The sequence below is a fragment of the Crinia signifera genome, chromosome 5, assembly GCF_055691185.1.
Source record: "Crinia signifera chromosome 5, ASM5569118v1, whole genome shotgun sequence".
NCBI lineage: Eukaryota > Metazoa > Chordata > Amphibia > Anura > Myobatrachidae > Crinia > Crinia signifera.
The window spans coordinates 234043375-234066226 of record NC_139221.1 but is presented as its reverse complement, the minus strand read 5'-3'; the positions used below and the strand labels follow the sequence as shown (position 1 = coordinate 234066226).

The 22852-nt window shown below is 42.7% G+C and overlaps 1 protein-coding gene across 2 annotated transcripts in view; it reads left to right on the top strand.

Annotated features, from left to right (window-relative positions):
- The window catches only part of OSBPL10 (oxysterol binding protein like 10), a 389517-nt gene that overhangs the window by 347795 nt on the left and 18870 nt on the right, over positions 1-22852 (top strand). For both annotated transcript variants that reach the window (XM_083188653.1, XM_083188650.1), the window contains 2 exons: positions 15305-15491; positions 17430-17612. In XM_083188653.1, the coding sequence (XP_083044779.1) occupies positions 15305-15491; positions 17430-17612 (370 nt within the window). The remainder of the gene's footprint in view (positions 1-15304; positions 15492-17429; positions 17613-22852) is intronic.

Here is a 22852-nt window from a genome sequence, read left to right as displayed (position 1 = left end):
AACTATTAGCACTTCTTTTCTTAAAGCATTGCTAAACGGCAGCATCTTTTCTTACCTGCCTAAAGTGTTTCTACAGTAAAAGGTGGCTGCCCAGAGTTTTTTTTACTTTGAGTTGTTGGAAGTAATACTTATCCCCAGTTTTCCTTTCTGTTTTAGAAACACTTTTACATTGCAATATAGGTTTAAAGTTTTCCTTCTGTTATCCTCTTTCTATTAATTTTTTTAGCTCATTGATATATGGGGCCTTATTCTGGTCTGTGCGGACGGAGCCGAATATGCAGGCAGGACCGTGCGTCCTAAACCCCGCCTATCGTACGGATCGCTCACTCCGTCCGAATGCGGTAAGAAGCTGTCCGAACGGACCGCAAGTGTATTTCTCATGAATACACCTCCTCCATCTCAGGGAACCTCCCCCATCATTCGATGGTCGCAGACCATCGAATGCAGGACCGAGTGGTCAGGCAGCTCCCGCAACCTCAGACCACACGGGCATTTCTCCGTGCAAAAGCAGGGATCTGGGCGGGCAGCTGACATCCGGCAATGTCATATGTCCGCCCCCTACACGTGCGTCACGACCGCATTACCATACGTACGCCCAGCGTTTTCATGGGAACGCCCATGAAACGCGGGGTGTAAACATATGGTAATGAGCCCAAACAGCCCTTCACGCCCCTCTCCACCCCCTGTTCGTAGTGTACACATTTCATGCGGAATTTGGACGTGCATCCCGTTCGCACATGCGCAGAGACGCCTCTGCACATGCGCAGACAATAAACATCGGCGGACCGACCGCACGCGGACATTACCGCACCAACCAGAATAAGGGCCATGGTTATTTCTGTCAGTTATTACAGTTCATTAACGTTTTTATCCAAATTCATCAAATGGAGATCTGGAATTGGCTCCCCTCGTCAAAGTTCTGGCCAGCATTCACCAATGGGAGGTGACCTTAAAACCCTAGAATGTCTTCTGGGATCCAGTTTTACCCTTTTGTGAAGTTTTCATCTAAATACAACTAGTGGAAGGCCCAGAAAAAGGCTCCCTGGGTCAAAGTTCTGCCCAGCGTACACCAATAATAGATCTGACTGGTAACCTTACTATCCTAGAACCTGTCCAGAATCCAAGTGGACCACCTCGCGTTGGTTTGATGCAATCCATGCTGAGGTGACTGAATGCATCAGACCAATACATTTTATATATAAGATTTAGACTTTTAAACATCACAGAGACGGAACATTCTGTAATTGTAAACAGTTTTAGAAAATAATTTTGAGCAATAGGCCTAATAGCATATATCCTTTCAAACTGTCAAGAGTTGATATGTTCAATATTTGTAGACTATGCAATGTCTGACATGGTACAATGGATTAGAGAATTCACATGGGTCACAACAGAGGTGTTTGTCCAAATTGACCAATGGTCATCAGGAGGTGCCTGTATGTGACTACTATTAGGAATTTGTTTATAGGTATGCTTCAAACCCATATAATAATACTCTGATGGGGAAGTTACTAAATGCAGAACTTCACATAAGATAATGTGTTTAGGTATAACAAGTGCATTTTGGGGGTCATTCATGTGTGGATGCACCTGTGCCCATCGATGGAAAGTACAGATTTTTTGTACTCATACTCCGTCTGCATGAATGGATCCAGTGGCATAGGAGGCAGACCGGCATCAGACTGTTATTAATTGACAGCCTGTTGCTGTTGGTACAGAAAAGAACAATGAGTGAGACACTTCCTCTGGCGCAGCAGCCAAAAACAATCTCAATGTCTGATGGGGAGACACCCCTCCCCCAAAGTATACATAGAAAACAGAAATTTCAAACAGAGATATTTTAGCGCTTATACAACCCGGTACTTCCCTTTAAGTGGGTATTCTTTCAGAGATGGGTCCTCTGATGCTCAAGATCCAAATTTTTGATAAATGTTCATGTAGAATATGAAAAGAGAACACATAAAGATAGAACAATGGTGAGGATTGTCCCAAATCAGAAAATGACACGAGAATAATCTGTGGTCTGTTCTTCACCCGTGTGATTGGGCCTACAGGGCTTGTGTTAATTAACCCTTCACCCGTATATAAGGGTCTTTTCATATTCTACATGAACATTTATCAAAAATTTGGATCTTGAGCATCAGAGGACCCATCTCTGAAAGAATACCCACTTAAAGGGAAGTACCGGGTTGTATAAGCGCTAAAATATCTCTGTTTGAAATTTCTGTTTTCTATGTTGCTGTTGGTAGTTTGGAGGGGGCGGCAACATTCTCCAATAGCAAAAACAGGCGTGTTGCTGCCCTTTAATGGGTGGGAATAACCTCTGCCGTAGGTTGGAGATTTCCTGGTCTTTTGCCGATGGTAGGCACTTTGATCTGATGCTATGTCTAAGGATGTAGGTGGTATCAGGAGGTGTCTGCTTGGAATAGATGCTTCCTGCTGCATTACCATACAGCGCTATCGGTGGAAGCCGCAGAGTTCCCTAAGGTGGAAAAACGCATAAGAGGACATTTCTGGTACCAGTTCTTCATTTACAACCACTGGAGGTGCTTATTGCAGAGACAGAGTCCCGTTTTTGGCTGATTGGAGTGCTAACCACTCCAATCAGAACTGATGCTGATTTTAGTTCTACCAGCTATACCCCTATTTATGCTGTATTTTATCAACACACCCTGTATGTTACTTTGTAATTTGTTTTTTGTTTGCTATGTACGGCGCTGCGGACACTTTGTGGCAGCTTATAAATAAACAAACTACTACTACTAACCAAGCTGGGAGCTGTTATTTATATCGTTACCTGGGTGGCCACCTATGCACATTTGATTTCACCTGATATAAGTCAGCACTGCTGCAACCACCACAATAGGAGTGGTAACTATACTAACATCTATGACTGTATAAGCATGCTTTTACCATCATGATGCCATTCTGATACTAAACCCTAAATACCATAAGGAGGAATATTTGTACTTAAGGAATGCTATTGATGTCTAACCCACTAACCAAACGATCACTTACATCATCATGGAGACCACCATATTCATGCATTCTACTAATTTCACCATGAGCAGTGGCTTAATAATTTTAAGCAAGTGATTATATGTTTTTTTTATATCATTTTTGTTTAGTGTGTTTAAAATATTTATTTTTCATTAAATTGGCCTTTACTTTAGCGCAGTCTTGGTTCTATTTTGTCTTCAGTTCCAGTATCAAAACCAACGGGAAAAACCGCCAGACCCACCCAAACAATAAATATGCCTATGATAGATTAGCTTAGGGGAAGCACTACACTGGCCATTATAATCCGTGCAGGCTTTGTTAGTTAAAAAAAGCAAAGGATAAAATATAAAGAGTGGGGTCCCACTTCGCAAATCTGTTACCAGGCCCGGACTTATCAGCTCAGTCTAGTACTGTAAAATTGTTATTCCCCCTAATTTTCCAATAACCAGCACTAGGCTGAACTAGTAGTAGTAGTAGTACGTTTATTTATAAGGCGCCGCAAAGTGTCCGCAGCGCCGTACATAGCAAACAAAAAACAAATGACAAGATACAGGGTTTGTTGAAAAATACAGTATAAATAGGGGTATAACTGGTAGAAATAAAATCGGCATCAGTTCAGAAGTAGGTGTCAAAATTGTCGAGGAGACTGAAGATGAAGTAGAGGAAGGGAAGAACAGGACAGGAGGACAGGTGAGGTAAAGAGGTAGCCTAGCCAGGCGAATGATTATATAGTAGGGAGAAACACAAGGGCAGATATATTAAGCTTGGAGAAGAGCTAAACAGGAGATAAAGTGGAGAAAAGGTAAAAGGAGATAAAGCACAGCCATTCAGCTGTGTTTGAAAAAGACAGTTGGGAGTTGATTTGCTGGTGCTTTATCTCCTGTTACCTTTTCTCTGCTTTATCTCCAGTTCAAGGTGTTAAATTAGAAAATAATATTGTTCTTTACTGAAGGACTACAGGTCTCAGCTACCCTGTCCCAGCTACTTCTAGCTGGCTTACATTTTATTTTTAGATTTTGGAAATATATTGACAGTGTAGTTACAATGGAAGTGGACAATGAAATAAAGCAGAGTAGTGGGTATTATCTGAATATATATTTCTTTAGTCATACAGGTTGAGTATCTCTTATCCAAATATCCTTTATCCAAATCATTCTGAAAACCATACATTCCAGAAAGTGAATTTTTTTTATTTTGTTTTGATAAAAGCACTACTGGGGACATCTGTAACAGCGCTACTGAGGACATGATGTGTAACTGACACTACTGGGGACATCTGTAACAGCGCTACTGAGGACATGATGTGTAACTGGCACTACTGGGGACATCTGTAACAGCACTACTGAGGACATGATACAGTATGTAACTGGCACTACTGGGGACATCTGTAACAGCACTACTGAGGACATGATATGTAACTGACACTACTGGGGACATCTGTAACAGCGCTACTGAGGACATGATATGTAACTGGCACTACTGGGAACATCTGTAACAGCACTACTGAGGACATGATATGTAACTGATACTACTGGAGACATCTGTAACAGCGCTACTGAGGACATGATATGTAACTGGCATTACTGGGGACATCTGTAACAGCACTACTGAGTACATGATATGTAACTGGCACTAAATGTGTGCAAGAAAAATCATTGCTTACAATTCAAATTCAGTACCTGAGATAGTACACACACTTTGTTTCATGTTTTGAAACCTTGTTTTATGCACAAATAAAATATATTTGTGTGTATTTCATGTGTTTATACAACATAAATGCAAGATACCTCGATACATCATAAAAATATAAAAAAAAATTCAAAAAATACTTAATAATCCATTATCCAAAATTCTTCTGGTCCCAAGCATTACAGTATCCCTTCTACCCTCCCAGAAGCTGCGGGAGGCTCCTTATTTTTGGGGTAATCCCCCGCAGCACCGAAAGTGTAGGTGGCTTGCCCACATCCTGTCTTCTTACTAGTCGCAGGAGCAGCTGCAAGTGACGGGGCTAAATGACTCTGCCCTCTCCTACAGACCCATGAATCATGGGTGTTTCCAGATTTTTTGGGGTGTGGCATAATAATGGTACCTCCCACCTGAAGTGCCCTGCAGTGTCTCTTCTTTAGGCATCTCCCATGGAGGAGACTTACAATTGTATGTGGACTACTTGACACTAGTACTAGTTAAACTGTACAGTCAAAACACTGAAGAAAAAATACGGAAGTGGTGCAGCAAAGAACAAAGAAACAGGGATAGCATATCAAGAAACTTGAGACGTATAATGCAACTTAGCTGCAGAAAATAACGGCTCCATCATTTGTGTTGCATTACTTACTCTACGTTAGGTTTAGTTTCATTTTAGTGATTTTTTCCAAGACTTGTTGACCAGCAAATTAATATTTTAGAATTGAAATGATCAGTTGCAAATGGCCTTTGTCTATTAATAATTAATTACACCAGATAAGAAAATGATGAATGTAAGACACTGCAACAGAAGCACTTTTATTTTATTACACGCTGGTGTTTGGGATTATTTGCCATTTCATTCTTAATAAACTGAAATCCCAGAGGAATGGTTCTAAATATCATATAACAGGCTGCTGTTATGTAGAAAAAATAAAAGTGAGACTTTACATTCCCATAAACACTGGTTTCCAAATGCATGCTTTTATTTTCATGCATGTAAAATGATGTGAACAGTTATTGCAATTAAACCCATACGAGCTATGACACGCTCCATTCTCCAACTCTGTACATTCACTCCAAGGGCAGTATTCAATGAGAAAAATTCTCCGTGTTTTATGGAGAATTTTTGCTTTTTTCGCCTTGGACTGTGAAGGGGCATGTTATTTTTATTCATGTGCTTATAGCACATGAATATATATTTAATTTAAAAAAAAATTATTTTTTATTTTTTACACAGTGCAGCCAGCAGGGGGCCGGAGCGCTCGAGCCGCTCATTAGATATTCATATATTCACTGCACCCGATCGTTAATATGCACGATCGGGTGCAGTGAATACTGGGTCCCCCGCTGGCTATAGGGGGGGGGCAGCCTGTGCTGCCTGGGTCCCGGGGAGCCCCCTTCCCCTCCACATTCCTCTGGAGCAGCCAGGGAGACTTTAATCTCTCTGGCTGCTTCCGTCCCCCGGCTCCCTGAAAGCTCCCTGCCGCGGACGCTCGTCCGTTGCAGGGGTTAAGACTAGCCGCGAGTGGCGGCGAGCATCAGCCACATTGAATAGTGGATAAAGTGCCGTGACGGAGAATCTCCAAACATGGAGAATCTCCGCAAAAACACGAAGAGTGCATGGCGAGCGAAATAAAACGCTCTCCATGCACGGAGAATTTTCTCATTGAATACTGCCCCAAGTAATATTCCTATCCAATTCCATCCCCACTGTACCGAAAAAACATGCTCACTTATATTCTCTCTCACCTTTCCATCCTCCTGACCCCAGAGAAGCATGCTGGGTCACCGTATCATTCAGCCTACCAAGGACCTTTGCAATCTGGACCACTATGCAATCAATAACACATATCCTTGTGTATCAATGCCTATTTCCCGATACATTGTAAGCTTCCGAGCGGGGCCCACCTACCATTTTGACTGTCTGTAACTATCCAGTTTGTTTTATTACTAGTTCAAAATGTAAAGTGCAGTGGAACTTCCAGTGCTGTATAAGAAACTGTAAATAAATAAATAAATAAATAAATATAATAAGTAACTAAATGGGGATCATTTGACCATCCTTGACCTGCAAGTGTAAACATTTGTTACCACTACTGTACATGCCAAATGCTATCAGTGTTTGTCATAATTTGCCACTGGTGTTTAACATAAAATAAATATGAATTAGTCTTGGGAAACTATTTTTTAAATATGTATTTCCCAATATTTAATGCAAAATTTGCTGTTTATGCATGAATATTCCAGAATCAAATATCTGAGCTATTTAACACAGTGGATATCTTCTATGGTAAACCCATAAGCCACAGAAACCTACTGTAACAGGAGCGGGTTTATAGAGGAGATAGCCTGTGTGCAGCTTACATGTGCCTCCTGTCTCTGAGGTGCTCTAGCATGGTGCAAGAGTCTACTGCACCTGTGTGGGACTCCAGCAACATGGCATCTGTGCCATGTTCATGGTGATTTACATACTGCTCGTGCAATCTTCCAGGAAAATGGCTGGCACATACTTTTCCTGGTAATTTCTGCAGTGTCGATGTGAAGTTCCAGAGAGGGATACTGTATGCAATGTTCTGTGCCCATAGTCCGTTTGGGAAGTGCGGTCTTCTTCAGTTTAACAAGCTCTGAAATCATAGCTTTTTGGAGCTTGTATCTCATAGGTAATTACATCTTTAGGAAGTAAAAAATTGCAAAGTGAGATCTCTTTAGATCCTTCAGCTCCTACAGATGTTTTTTTGTTCAAATGTGCAAACCAATTTATTATTGAATCAACCAATTTATCTAAAATTTCCTTTGTAGGAAAAAAAAAATCAAGATACAGTATAAGCTACGGTGACTTTATTAATTATGCAGCTTTGATTTTAACCAACATGTGTAATGTATACACGTTTCGAATTATACAGTAATAGTTTAATTGGTAGCGCCAACGGTGTTTTCTACATCAGTTTTCAATAGTATTGGTAAGAAGGTTCCACCTGTTTACACTTAGGCAGCTGTACAACCAAAGAGCACCATTGCATTTTCTTTTTTTTATACTCTAGAAAATTGTACTTCCTATCTCAGGGTTAATCTGTCTGATGAAGTAAATTATTGCCAAGTAACACTGACAAGACAAGGCAATCTAGGATCTCTGCGGCATAGGACTGATATTGAAAAAAGTCATGGGTTGTAGCTGATTTGGCTGCATTGATTCTTTTCAGTTTGCTATGCCTATGCACTGCCTATGACAACACTGAGTACATCTGATACTGTAGAAAGCAATTTCTAAAATAATCTACTTTAAGATTTCCACACTATGGACAGGATGAACTAAATGAAAAATGCAGTAAAAACCCAGTTATAAGGGTTTTTACTGCTTTTTGGTATGCATGAAAACCCAGACGATGGGCTTCCGCTGCCAGCAAAGGTAGAGATACCCCATATAAGCCTATGGTCTTCTTACTGCATCCCACGTTACCACCCCCCCTCACCTGATATTCGGACAGCCTCCTGCTGTGCTGCCCGGACCAGTGACTCCTTCCACCCTAGAGTAGGGGGCTGTCGAGAAGACGAGGAGGGGAGAGCCGCAGGGACCAGCTCAAACCCCCCCCCCCCCCCCTTGGCTGCTTCACAAAGGGCGTCTCTTATCACAAAAGCTGCCCTTTGCGATGCTAATCGCATATGTTAGAGTAGTGGTCGCAAGCCCATCGCTGGCGAGCTACTGGTAGCCGGGTGGCTCAACCACTCTGCATTTGCCCATCCCTCCATCGCCCAAAGCTGCTGCCACTTCCCTTGTGAGGGGTGGAGAGTGCATCATTGCAGGGCGCTCTCTGCCCGGCTGTCACAGCTTTACATTGTGTGCTGGTGGTGCTCTTTCACTCCCCCTTTGCAACAAGCATCTATTCCCCCTTGGTAATGAGCATGAAACCCCTTGGTATGGAGCACGTAACCCTTGGCAATGAGCATGTAGGTAAGCGGCACTTATGTGGCATAATATGTAATGGGCATCACGGTGTGTGGCATATATGTAATGGGCATCACAGTGTGTTGCATATGTAAAATGGGCATCACAGTGTGTGGCATATGTTTAATGGATATCACAAGGTGTGGCATATGAATAGTGGGCATCACGGTGTGTGTCATATGTATAGTGTGCATCACGGTGTGTGGCATATGTATAATGGGCATCACGGTGTATCATATGTATAATGGAGTACAGTCGCCGCATCTGGGGGGGTACATCTATTCAGAGAGGATGGGGGCATGGCCAGCAGCTTTCAGAGAGCTTTACGAAGGCTGTGTGCGGCAAAAGATTTTGGCTGTGCAACGTTGGAAGGAAATGTAAATTTTTGTGCGTCACTTATATATAACTGGAAAATGACGTTCAGCATTTACTGAACTTTACTTCAAAATGATATTAAGCATTTAAACATTCAAAACACAGCACACAATGTAGTTAATGAGTGAAACACATTAATTGAGTCCACAACTGCAAAAAGGGACCACTGCTGCTTTGTGCGCTCTTGTAATGTCTGTGCGCACGCTCCTCGAGTTGTGTACGCGCGCACAGCTTAGAGGGAAAACTGGCTGTGACCTCGCAGGAGTACCACGATAGTACAGTAGGAGCAAGTTTCATCTTTGCTCCTTTGGCCATGGCTAGCCATGGTTATTCTATTGTTCTCAGCTGCAATATGTATTGTATTGCAGATGAGAACAATAGAATAGCCATGGCTAGCCATGACCAAAGGAGCAAAGATGAAAGTTGCTCCTACTGTAGGTCATGCCCCCTCATTTCAGGCACACGCAGATGTCCCTTCTCCTCTGTCTCCAGTGTTGAAAGGTATATATGCGGCATATTGGACATTGCAGTGTGTGGCATATTGTTTCTGGGGCATTGCGGTGTGTGGCATAATGTGTCAAGGGCATTACAGTGTGTGGCATAATATGTAAAGGGCATTTTTCAATTACTATGCAGATTCCTTTTTTTTTTTTAATTTAGGAGCTCTTCAGGCGGTTTATTTTGTCTCAAGTAGTTTACGCCCCTAAAAAGGTTGGAGACCACTGTGTTAGAGCATATGTGATTAGTATCAATGCGATAGCCGGTTGAGGGGGGCAGTAAGGGGTGGCGGATGTTAGTGCATCCTGTCTTATAAGGGCACTTCTGATCCTGAAACCTGTATGGCACTTGAAGTATGAAGCAATGAAAAGTGGAGGTGAGCCAGTGGAGAAGTTTCCCTTGGCAACCAATTAGCTTTGAAGTAACATTTATCAAGTAAATTCAATAAAATTATAGGTAACAGCTGGTTGGTTGCCATGGGCAAGTTCTCCACTAGCACACCTTACTATTTTCACTTGGGGCCAATGTAATGCCGCTCTATTTTGGTGGCCGTGCGGGCAAAAAAATTGGCATTACATTTGGCCCTTGGTTCTCAGCTGGACCAAATTGTATAGGGATGTGCAATACTGGGGGTACATGCAATGCTGACCATAAGATACTATACGCCCATAAAACATAAAATACAATGAATATGCCAAAATAAGAAATGTAAAAAAATGATTTGCTTAGTTCGGAACAGAGATAGGATTCCATACAAAAGGTACATGCAGAGAAGTAAGAACGGTACTTGTTTCCTAGCACGGCCACAATCTTGTGGATCGTGTACCTTTAAGTTAAGGTACACGATCCACACGATGGACCCGATTTCCTTTGAAATCAGGTCCATTTTGCCGGCAAAGGTACAATATCGGGGGCATCGCGTCGGTCGGGACCATTAACATTGGTCCCGACGCGATGCCCCCGATTTCCCCATAGGCTTCAATGTTAAAATATTTTTTAACATTGAAATCGTGAGGATCGCGTCGGTCTTGTGCCATTATAATGGCACAAGATGAGATGGACTTGATTAAGTCCATCTCACCTTTAAAAAAATGTTAAAAATGTGAAATGGGCCAATATGACCCATTTCACATTATAGATGTCCCCGTCGTCACCCCACGATAGACGCCAACCCGAAGCGTGGCGAGCGCAGCGAGCCCGCGAGGGGCGGCGGTGCGCGTCCTCCGACCTTTTCATTCCCCTACTATCCACGTCAGCGTGGAGTTGAGAATAGAATAGTGTGGCGAGCGCAGCGAGCCACCGAGCCCGAAGCGTGGCGAGCGGACGCGTATAACTTCACAGGTATACGCGTGCGCTCGCCACGCTTCGGGCTCGCTGCACTCGCCACACTATTCTATTCTCAACTCCACGCCGACGTGGATAGTAGGGGAATGAAAAGGTTGGAGGACGCACACCGCCGCCCCTTTGCGGGCTCGCTGCGCTCGCCACGCTTCGGGTTGGCGTCTATCGTGGGGTGGGGTTTACGTCGCTAAATTTGGGGGTGTAGGGAATATTTTACATTGAATCCAATGTAAAATCGGGTCCCAGGGACCCGATTTACATTTCATTCAATCAAAAAATCGGGTCCAAAATCGGGTCGGTCGCATCGATCGCATCGCATGCGACCAAATCGCATGCGATGCGATCGACCCGATTTTTCCGACACGACCACCCCGATGTAAATCGGTGTGGCCGTGCTAGGAAACAAGTACCGTAAGAACTCTGTAAATCAGTAATCTGTGACACTGGGATGAGTGCTTGTTTGGATCATAAAATATTTTGGAACATTGACCCATAAATGGGAAAATATTTCCTTTAATGTCAACTTTATTTAAGGAACAAAGTATGAAATGTATTTGTTCCCTTGGGCTTTTGCTTTTATGCCTATCCTTTCAGAAACATAATACATTTACTGTCACAGCTGAGAACTTTGCTCAGCGTGCTGTGAAAACTATGCAGAGACAGGATGAGCGCCATTAGTCTAATCGCTACTGATCACTTTCCCAGCACTGTAAGGTGACCTCACAGACCAGGGCGTTGTGCAGAAAACATGGCTAAATGGCTAAATGGAAAATTGTCTTCTAAGTAAACTCACTTTTTTCAATAACATATTATATCAATCCTGTTTTTGGGCATGGGGAGAGATAGCATGTATGTGTTTGTGTGTGTCTACACAGACACAGACACGCATACATATATGATATAACGATCTATGGCATCTGTCTGTCTAGCACAGGTGTAGTGGAGGCACACTGTATGCACATTTTCACCACACATGCGCCTCACAGCTCCTCCCTATTCAATGTCCTATATCTATGAAAATAGAGTATTACAGCCTGGGTGTTCTCCAACTTGGTTACTTCTTTCAAGTCCCGCCCCCTCTATCAGTCCCGAGCCAGCGGATATTAGAAGCGGGATTCAGAGAACATGACTGCAATGGAATTTAAACAATGTTGTAAGTGTCCAAGTCCATTCTGCAGCTGTGTATGACCCCAGCAAGACAGAAAGCATTTACATAGCCAGTAACACTCGGCTGCAACATTATTACATATTTGATATTATCATGACATGCTGCGATAGGCACACTCATTATTAGCCTTGCCTCTGCGTAAAAGCCAGTCTATACTGGGGGCATGGAGCTGTTCATAATTGATGTGGGACCTACAGAGTGATAGCTTTCAGGATTTAAATAACTCATAAGGCAAGAGGAAGTGGATAGAATGGGTGGGACAATCACATTTGTAAATATTCCATAGGTTTCGATCAGAGCTCACGGAAGGCCACTTCAGAGCAGTCCAATGTTCTGTTCTTATTCATTCTTGGGAATGTTTGGTCATTATCCTGTTGGGGCACCCCTGACCTGCATCGGAGATGGAGCTTTCTCACACTGGCCAGTATATTTCACTCCAAAATGTGTCTTTGTGCCCTGCACATATTCAAGGAACGCGTGCCAGGTGCATCAAAGCAGCCCCAAAATCAACCAAGCCTCCTCCATGTCTCACAGTTGGTATGGTGTTACTTTCTTTTACATCTTCATTTTTTCATCTATGTACTTTGAGATAATTTGACTGGATATAAAGCTCCAATTTTAACTCCTGTTTCCAAGGCACATTCCCTCAGAACCATTGTGTCAATATGCATATTAGAACATTCCAGTCTGGAATCCTCCATGAAACACACTGTCACTCAAAAGCATCAGATGGTGCGCTAGGACACTGACATACCTTCACCTTGGAATTCAGCTTTTATCTTTGGAAGTTTTCCCTGGCTCTGTTTTTTTTACCATCCTCCTCCTGTTTAATCTAGGGTTAATTTTCCTCTTGCAGCCGCTTCCAGAGAGGTTGGCTGCAGTCCCATTTACTTTAACTTCTTAGTAATATCATCAAGCTACTTGGACATGATTGTATAGCCTTTACCTTTAACCTTGTCTATAATTGTATTTCTGATCTCCAGCATTGCACATAATGAAACAAAACAGTAGTGACTACTATTCTTTCTCTAGGGATTAATACCAGAAGGATGACTTTTCTGAGTGACATATCTCTATGATTCCGTTATCTGAGCAGAGCACATCATATTCCAAATTAAAGGTTTTGGGTGCATAGATTTGCAGAAAAATATTGGTTGCTTTGTTTTGAGAAATGCCTACCTGTAATTTACACCACTGTGCCATGGATGTGATAGCTGGTGAACTCTCCTTGTGCACCTGCTAGGTGGTCTGGAACTTGTGCACCTGCTGGGTGGTCTGGAACTTGTGCACCTGCTGGGTGGTCTGGAACTTGTGCACCTGCTGGGTGGTCTGGAACTTGTGCACCTGCTGGGTGGTCTGGAACTTGTGCACCTGCTGGGTGGTCTGGAAACTGTGACAGCTATTTCCAGCCACCCACTAAAACGGGGATATATATATATATATATATATATACACACACACTGAATATATGTAGTTTGGCTTTGTGCCTTCTTATATCATCATATAGAATGTCATTGTTTAACTCCCGCATTCCCAGGAAGGAAAGCAAGAAGCGGCACTCCACAGTCTTTAGCAAAAAGGTATTATATTGTTATTCACTGTAATGAACAAAGGCCCTGGAGCCTTTTCATAAGGACCTGTGGCTTGAGATATATATATATATATATATATATAAAATCCACACAATGGCGGCTATGCATAGCCGTTTCCTGATTTATTATTGGACCAAGTGCCGCCATTGTGTGGATTGTATTGGACTCCGTGCCTGGAGTACCTAGGAAGGCACCGGCATCTACTTCTGTTTTGGTGTGCTGTTCTCAGTGTGGACTTTATATATATATATATATATATATATATATATATATATATATATATATATTTACATTCGGAGCACTCACCAGACTTCAAGCAGTTGCAGCAGTTGCAGTGATGCTATTATTCCTTAAAGTGACATAGTGCAGTCATAGGGGTAGATTTATTAAGCTCGGTGAAGTTTAAAGTGTCTGGTTTTTATCACTGGCCAATCAGCTCCTACCTGTCATTTTTCAAACCAAGCCTGTAACTTCACAGTTAGGAGCTGATGGCTGGTGATAAAAACCAGACACTTTGGGGGAAATTTACTAAAGGAAATATTGTCGTATTGATGTGCTATCAATAAGAATACAAATTGCCATATTTTCGGGATAGTAAATGTAAAAAAAAAAGTGTATTTCTGGATACAAATACACCTATTTTTTACAAATTTCCTTTAGTAAATTTCCCCCATTATCACTTCACCGAGCTTAATAAATCTTAATAAATCTACCCCTCAATTCCATCTGATGCGTCAGTCCCTACAAAGACCTTAATCTTGGCATCTTACTCCAATACACACAAAGGATACCATAATTAACATCCTTGTATGGACTGAAATGTTGGCTGGAATTGACTGCACTATGTCACAGAAATGAATGCAGCTTGAAGTCTGGTTAGTGCCCTGTATCTAATTTTTTTTTACTATGGGCCTGATTCTAGTTGCGCCAAGATCGCGCAACTACTAGTCGGCTCTATTGAAGAAGTGTGCAGACTTTGAGGCGGGCCCAGAGCATCACACAGGGAAGCGTGTTACTGATAAGGGCCTTGTACACTACAGTACTGTAACACACACAGCCGGGCATGCATATAAAATCTATATAAAGATTCTGTATGCAATGAAAATAAATGTTATACACCTGGAGCCCCGGGTCAAGTGCCCATTAAGCCCATACGAAAAGACGGCCCTGTGTCTCTGCAACATGTTTCTCAGTGCAACAGTACAGATGGAGCCAGCCTTAGTGTTGCTGGCGATCCGCCTGCAACACGGCGCTCCATCTGACTGAGACGCGCGTGCGTCCCCGTATCCGGGCGGCAAGGCGGACGTTATACTGTCCGCCTCCCACTCGAGGGGGCTGGGGGTGGACCCGAGGGCACTGCAGGGGGGTGCGAGGGCAGCACCGTCGGGAGAGGATGCGCGCGCACCTCGTGCGCGCGCGTCCCCTTCCGGCATACAGATGGCGCGGGGCAGGGGATGGCGGCTGGCGTCGCCATCGCCATCCCCTGCAAGATGAATCCCGCTACATCTGTATACTGTTTTTTTTACAGATTGTTATTAATACTTATTTTGGGAACAACCATTTCACACAAGGACACTACAAAATCCTTTTTAATAGAACATATTTTGTCATTGCTTTTTGCTTTATTATAACACACATGATGTTAATGGATTTTGTACATCTAACAGTCAGTTTCCTTGTTTTCTCATTTCTTCCACTTAGGAGTCCTCAAGCTGATGGACTATGGTGAGGAATACATATTTACTCTTCCCAGTGCCTATGCTCGTTCCATACTCACAGTTCCTTGGGTGGAACTGGGAGGTAAAGTTAATATTACCTGTGCCAAGACAGGTTACACTGCCACCATTACATTCCACACCAAGCCTTTCTATGGAGGGAAAGTGCACAGGTAAGTGATAATAATACTTATGAATTTTAACAGCAAAAAACGAAACTGCGCTCAGATTAAAATGTATTTTACCTAAATGGAGTTCTTATAATAAGAAGTCCTGGAATCATCATATATTTTTATCATGTGAATGTATATTGCACAGTACTTTCTATTTGGTTTTAATTGTCTATTGCTCTTTTAAAAAATATATATTTATGTTGTTAATTATGCAGTTGCAATTTGAGTTTTTTAGTTTTGTTCTTGTGCAGCCTTATACTGTATTTGTTTCTTTAAAAAAACAAAACACTTCACTGACAATTATTTTTCTTATAAAAAGGCCTTGACAATTTCCAATTTTTTTTTTTTAATTGAGTGCCAACATCTCTGTGGGTGATATATCTGCTATAAATGCCAGCATCACTCACATTTGTTATATAAATTCAAATAAAAAAATGTTGTGTACAAAAAGATTATGTTTTATATATATAGTAAACATTACAGGTCATTGTATTGCAATGATTACACCTACTTTTGACAAATTCCCTTGGCACTCAAAGGGTAAAGTTACAATTACATATAGTTATTTCAAAATAAGTATATGCTTCCCTGTACCCTCATTGCACCTCCCACCACTCTGTGTTAAGAGCTTCTCATACCCCTTTTACACCCAAAAATCCCAGATCCGACCCGCATTTGGAAGAAGGATCCAAGCCGGGTCGGATCCGGGATTTACACCGTTTACACTGCGGTGCACACTCACCGTGTAGACGGAATTGGCGCTTGGAGATGACATCCAATCGCCCTGCTGGGGGCAGCCCAACACCAAGGTAAGCTGCTGGGCTACCCCCAGCCCTCGTGCACCCCCCCCCCATCCATCGTCCGGGAGGAGAATGGGTGCTGCACACAGGCATCCATTCACCTCCTCCGCTGCTGTCTGCAGAGTATATCAAACAGCAGCGCAGGGTGTTTGTGCCCCCCGTCCAACCTGCGGACGCTGCGGTCCGCAGGTTGCATGTCCCCCATTGATGTAAATGGGAGCCAGGTCGCATGACCCGGCGTACCCATTTACACCACCCTCTACCTAGGTCCTAGCCGTGTTCTACCCAGGTCAGGACCTGGGTAGAAGTCCCGTGTAAAGGGACACGGCGTGTCCCATTTACACCGCCGCTGACCCGGGTTTGACCCGCCGAAGACCCAGGGTTTTGCAGTGTGAAAGGGGTGTCAGTTGCGTTACCCCCTTCCCCATTACTAGTAATAGATCCAAAGTGGCATAACAACCCGACCCACCAGTGTTCATTGGTTCCCAAAGAGGAACTACCCCCTCCCCACTGGAGCCAAGTTTCTGCATATAAGTAGTAAATAGACCTTCGTGGGGCATTATTTGATCTTGTGATATTATTTTCTTATGCAGAGAGCTAGATGATAAGATTACATGAATTATTATCTCCTGTAATAGCTTAGTAGCATTCAGTATATTAAGGCCAGGGTTCAACTACCCACAGTAAATTTCCGTTTCTGCTAAAGGGCTGTAGCATGCGGCTTTAAAGCATAAGGCTATTTAATTGCGCTCCCCTCTCTCCTGATCATCTTGTTCATGCCCATTAACTGAACATGTCAACGGGTGTTAGCATAGGTTAATGGGCAATGGTTACACAGAATCCATGCTAACATTACAAACTTGTGTGTTAACAGGCTTATTTTGCTAGTTATTATTATATTATTGAATTTTATTCAACTCCACCCCCTTCCCCCTAACCCTAGTTAATGGCCACACCCCTACACATGGCCCTTTACCACTTCATTCCCTCAGTGTCCTACATGGTTGGGTGGTACTCTAACTGAAAGAACTCAGTTATGACACTGTTATTTGCTTACCTCACTTGTCTTTCAAAGTATCACATTTGTTTTTTATTTAAGCATTATTATTCATTTTATTTTTGGTTGCTTTTTACCTAGAGTCACAGCTGAGGTTAAACATAACCCCACCAACACAATAGTCTGTAAGGCCCAAGGCGAATGGAATGGAACTCTGGAGTTCACATACAGCAGTGGAGAGACCAAAGTAATTGACACCACCAAGCTTTCAGTCATTAGGAAAAAAATACGACCTGTGGAAAAACAAGGACCTTCTGAATCGAGGTGGGTACAGTATAGAAGACAATATATTTCAGAGCGTTTTATAGTATTCCAGAGTGTTCTTTTCTGTAAATGTAATATTTAGAACAGGGGTGACCAACCCGTGGCTCTTGAGCCACATGTGGTTCTATTCTAATACCCCTTTCACACCAGAAATGCAGAGACAAATCCGGGAATTACATTCCCGGGACAAGCAGGGACATTCCCGGGTTGGGACCCATTCACACATGCTTTTGAAGCAGGGACAACCCGGGTCGGCACCTTTCACACTGAACCCGGGATGACCCTGCATTTCTATGAGAATAGCATTGAAAATGGCCTTTTTTAGTCTCACATTAGATTATTGATTATTAGTAATTAAGACACAAAACATTTGTAGTGTTTCAGCCTTTGTTTACTTGTATAAAACAAATTAAAAGGCATATGAAAGCATCTTCCCCTCTAATGATTAATAGCTCTCTCACCTTCTCATTTGTCCAAGACATGGCACACATTACAGGCTTTCAGGGGTTAAAATGAACTTCTGGGGTCTGTGGTGCCACAGAACATGCACACTGTCTCCCTGCATGCTGTATGCTGCTTCTGGACGTGTCTGTGAGTGTCCACCACAACAGGAAGTTGCCATGCTAAAAAATCAGTACTAGCAGAGGCAACACAGGAAGCAGGGACATGTCCCTGCACCTTTCACACCAGCCAGTAACCCTGGAAGGACCTAGCAGGGTTGAATTGCCGGCAAATTAACCCGGCAATTTGTCCCTGGAACCTTTCACACCAGAGCTAGTCCGGGGTTGTTCCCGGACCCAACCCGGGAATTTAGGCTGGTGTGAAAGTAGTATTAGTGAGAAGTGGCTCCCACACCAGCAACACTGCCGTATGTCTCCTCTGACTGTGCAGTACTCAGTTGTGTGCCAACTCCTGCACCCACAGCACTGCCGTATGTCTCCTCTGACTGTGCAGTACTCAGCTGTGTGCCAGCTCCTGCACCCACGGCACTGCCGTTTGCCTACTCTGTGCGCTACTTTGCTTTGTGCTTCTCATGACGTTGTAGGAGGAGCATGCTCCATCTAGAGCAGGAACATAAAATGCAAGGGGTGAGAGGCTGTGTGTGGCGGCTGGACAGCGGCCAGATGTCAGATCAGGAATTTTTTCAACACTGAAACAAGTTAACTTAAAACATCGATCTGTCTGTACAGACACACGTGAGAGAATTAATGTGAGTAGCTTCAACCGCATACAAGCCAGAATTCTAACCCTTTCAAGTCCAACATAAATATTGAAAACAAGGATTGCCAAAAAATCCCACTAATAAAAAATGACAGCAAAGTGAAAAGGTGATAACGTTTTTTTTGTACTGGGAAGATTGCGTAAATTGTCCATTATCAATGTGCCTATCTCACCCCCAACCTAAGAAAACACTTAGGTTTGACTTTGTGTCATCTAGGCCACAACCCATTTAAAAATAGGGCGTGGCCTTGTGTGAGCTAGGCCACGCCCACTTTCTGCACGGTATCAGCTCTTTGTCTTACCAAAACATATTGTTTTGCTCACTGCCTCTGATTCTGGTCACCCCTGATTTACATACTTGTTTTTTAAGGTTATTGTGTTTCATTAACTACTTCATATCCAACAGCTGTCCTGAACATCCTGTTGGAGTACAGGAAAGTCTAATAGCTTGTATGTAAGTATACTGAAATCCCACCTTCTGCTGAACTTAGATGTCAGTTTCAAGTGATTGCTATAGGCAACTTGTCTACCTGTCCACTTATAAACAATTTAGAAGTCTTGATACATCTACCCCAATCTCTGTTCCCAGCACTGCTCATGGGGACTGTGTGATTTTGTTTCCCAGTTATCCAATCAATAAAACGCAGCATCCATTATACGCACTGTGCTTTCCTATGGAGAAGAGGAACTTGTGCACTTTTCTTCCTTGGACAACCTGACAACGTCACAGTGGTATGCCGCTAGTCAAGTCTTGCCAAGGGAGACACAACCAACATTTCTGTGGCTGAGCACACATATACTGTAGATCCCTTGTAATAGTGACACAATACAAAATACCATGATATCTACTAATACAGCTAGATTACAATGATAAAGGTTCTATGTTTAGAAGAGATCATCATCATCCATAGAGAACAAAAAGAAAAAGATTTGAATAAACTGGAAGTGTACATGGTAAATTTATAGTAGCATCAAAGATATTCTGCTAAATATCTTGTTTACTAGGAGCAGATTAGAAACAGCAGTAGGAGCTCTTAGGTTAATTAAAGCTTGATTGTTATTAAACAGAAACCATTATATAAAAAATAAATAGCCAAGCATTTATGTTACGTACTCCGCACCAAGCAGCCTTTCAAAAGAACATTTGAGGGGGAGTAGGATTATGAAGCTGAAAGAGAAGCTTCTGCAACTCTGGGTTTATCTTAGTGTAATTACCATTGTAAATCTGTAGGCATATATGCATTTAATTTTATTTATGTTACTCAAACTAACTTCTTGTTCTCTGCGCTTCACGCTGATGACCTCCACATTACAGAGTACAACCAGAATGGAGCTTAAACGGTCTATACCAGGGCTGGGCAACACCGGCCCTCCAGATGTTAATGAACTACACATCCCAGGATGCTTTGCATTAGTTTTGCTATGTGGCCATGCTGAAACTGATGCAAGGCATCCTGGGATGTGTAGTTCATTAACATCTGGAGGGCCGGTGTTGCCCAGCCCTGGTCTATACATTGGGTGCAGGGTGTGCGGTACACACATGTCCAGGAGTGCCAAACAGTACACCCTGCATCTATTTAATGATACTCTACAGTACTCCCCAGGGGCGGATTTAGGGATGAGGGCGCCCCTAGGCACAACAATAATGTTTACTAAGTAGGACAGTTTATAGGGGCAGTATCTGCATGTCCTATCCATTTACACTCTATTTAAGATGGAATATAGTACAGTACAGTGGATATTTTGCAGTTATTGGTACATTTTGGGCTGACAGTACTATCACAGGCATCCAAGTGCCGCCCCCAAACATGTGCCGCCCCTAGGCCGGTGCCTCACGTGCCTAATGGGAAATTCGGCTCTGGTACTCCCGTGTGGCCGGCACAATAGTACCACGTTTCCTGAATTTCCTAATGTGCAGCAGTAAAGTCACTGGGAAGATGTTGTGGGTGCAGTAGACTCAAAGGTAGAGTGTACTGCACTTCCAGATAGGTGTCCCACACTGAGCCTGCACACGGAATCTCTCTTAAACCTGTTTGAGCCCAGATATACAGAACTATAAACACAGCTGCAGTGTGTTTTATGTGTGTTCTGTTTTTCATCCCTGACTATTCCAAGTATGTCATAGGCCATATATTGTGTTAGTTACATATAGATATCAATGGCTGCAAAATAAATGCCATTATACAAAAAAAAAAAATCATCCTGAATAGCAGTTGCTAATTGCCACATAAAATGTTTACATAATTTAAGTGATTTTTGCTTTTAAATCTGAATATTTGCTGACATGTATGGGACGTATTGAGTACTGATTACGATGTGTCCTATTGGAAGAAACTGGGAGCCTTTGGCTTTCTAGATTATTGACGTTACCTGTACCAAGAACAAATACATATACAAAAAACATATGTAAGGTTGATAAGGAATAGTTCACATTTGGATTGTTGGATTTGTTTTTCTGTACTTATGTATTATCTGGGCTCCCATGTTAAATGCACCCCATTTTTTCATACCCCTACTATCCAACTACGCATGGAGTTGATTTTATATAGTGTGGCGAGCGCAGCGAGCCACCGTGCCCGAAGCGTGGCGAGCGCACGCGGTCTCATAAGAAAAACGGGAGCCCAGATATTACATAAGTACCTGTTTTTCTTTATTACATTTTTTTTGAATTGAGTAATCATAGACAACCTACAAAGTGGTGTCAACATTACCATATTTTTCCTAAAACACAGTTCCTCATACGCTAATGCAGCAGTCCCAACACACATCACTTCTTGGAGTACCAGCTCCCATCTGACTCATCTTGTGCGGAGCATCTTTTCTTTGTCTTAAGGAGCCTACACACGGCACAGGGTGACACTGCTGAGCGATTTGAGCAATGTAGATCGCTCAACACACAGCTCTGCACAGCACTGACAGAGTAGCTTTGCAGACAATGAATATCTGGCTAGGAAGATTAGCCTCGCACCTGCATTCATGAGGGATTGTAGTGGTGAGAGTCTGTATTGGGGAAGGCCAATAAGGAGACTATTGCAATAATGCGTGAGATGATGAGAGCATGGATTCTTTTTTGCAGTGTCTTGTGTATGGTAAGGGCGAATTTTGAATATGTTTTTTAGGTGCACGTGGGCATGACTTCGAGACCAATTGAATGTGGGGAACATAGGAAAGTTCAGAGTCGAGTATGACACCAAGGCATTGAGCTTGGGTGGTAGGAATGATTGTCATATTCTCAACAGCGATCACAATATCTGGTTGGTAACTATTATTTATTGGTGGAAATATAATTAATTCTATTTTAGAATAATTCAGTTTGAGGTGTGAGATGACATCCAGGATGAAACAGCAGAAAGGCATTCAGAAACACGGCCCAATACAGATGGGGACAGGTAGAGCTGAGTGTCATCCGCATGATACTGAAATAGAAAAGAGCTGATTAGTTTACCAAGAGATGAGGTATAGATTGAGAAAAGCAGAGGACCTAAGACTGAACCCTGAGGTAATCAAATGATAGAGGTAGCGAAGAGGAGATAGAATCAGAAAAACGAACACTAAATGAGTGGTTAGATAGGTAGGATAAGAACCAAGAGAGGGCTGTGTCTTTAAGACCGACTGTAGGTATTGTAGTGTTTGTATGAGAAGTGTATGGTCAACAGTGTCAAAAGCAGCAGAAAGATCTAGAAGAACTAGTAGCGAGTAGTGGCCTTTAGACTTAGCAGTGACCAGATCATTCACAACTTTAGACAGTGCTGTCTCTGTAGAGTGTTGGGAACGAAAGCAAGTGGATCCAATAAGTTGTGCGAGTTAAGAAAGTGCGTGAGGCAAGTGTAGTCTTTCAAGTAGTTTGGAGGTGCATGGAAGCCGAGAGATGGGACGGTAGTTTGAGAGAGAGCTTGGGTCAGAATTGTTTTTTTCAGAATCGGTGTAATAACTGCATGTTTGTAAATTAAAGAAAATATACCAGTGAGAAAGAGAGGTTACAGATTTTAGTTAAGGTTGGGTTGACCACAGGAGACAGA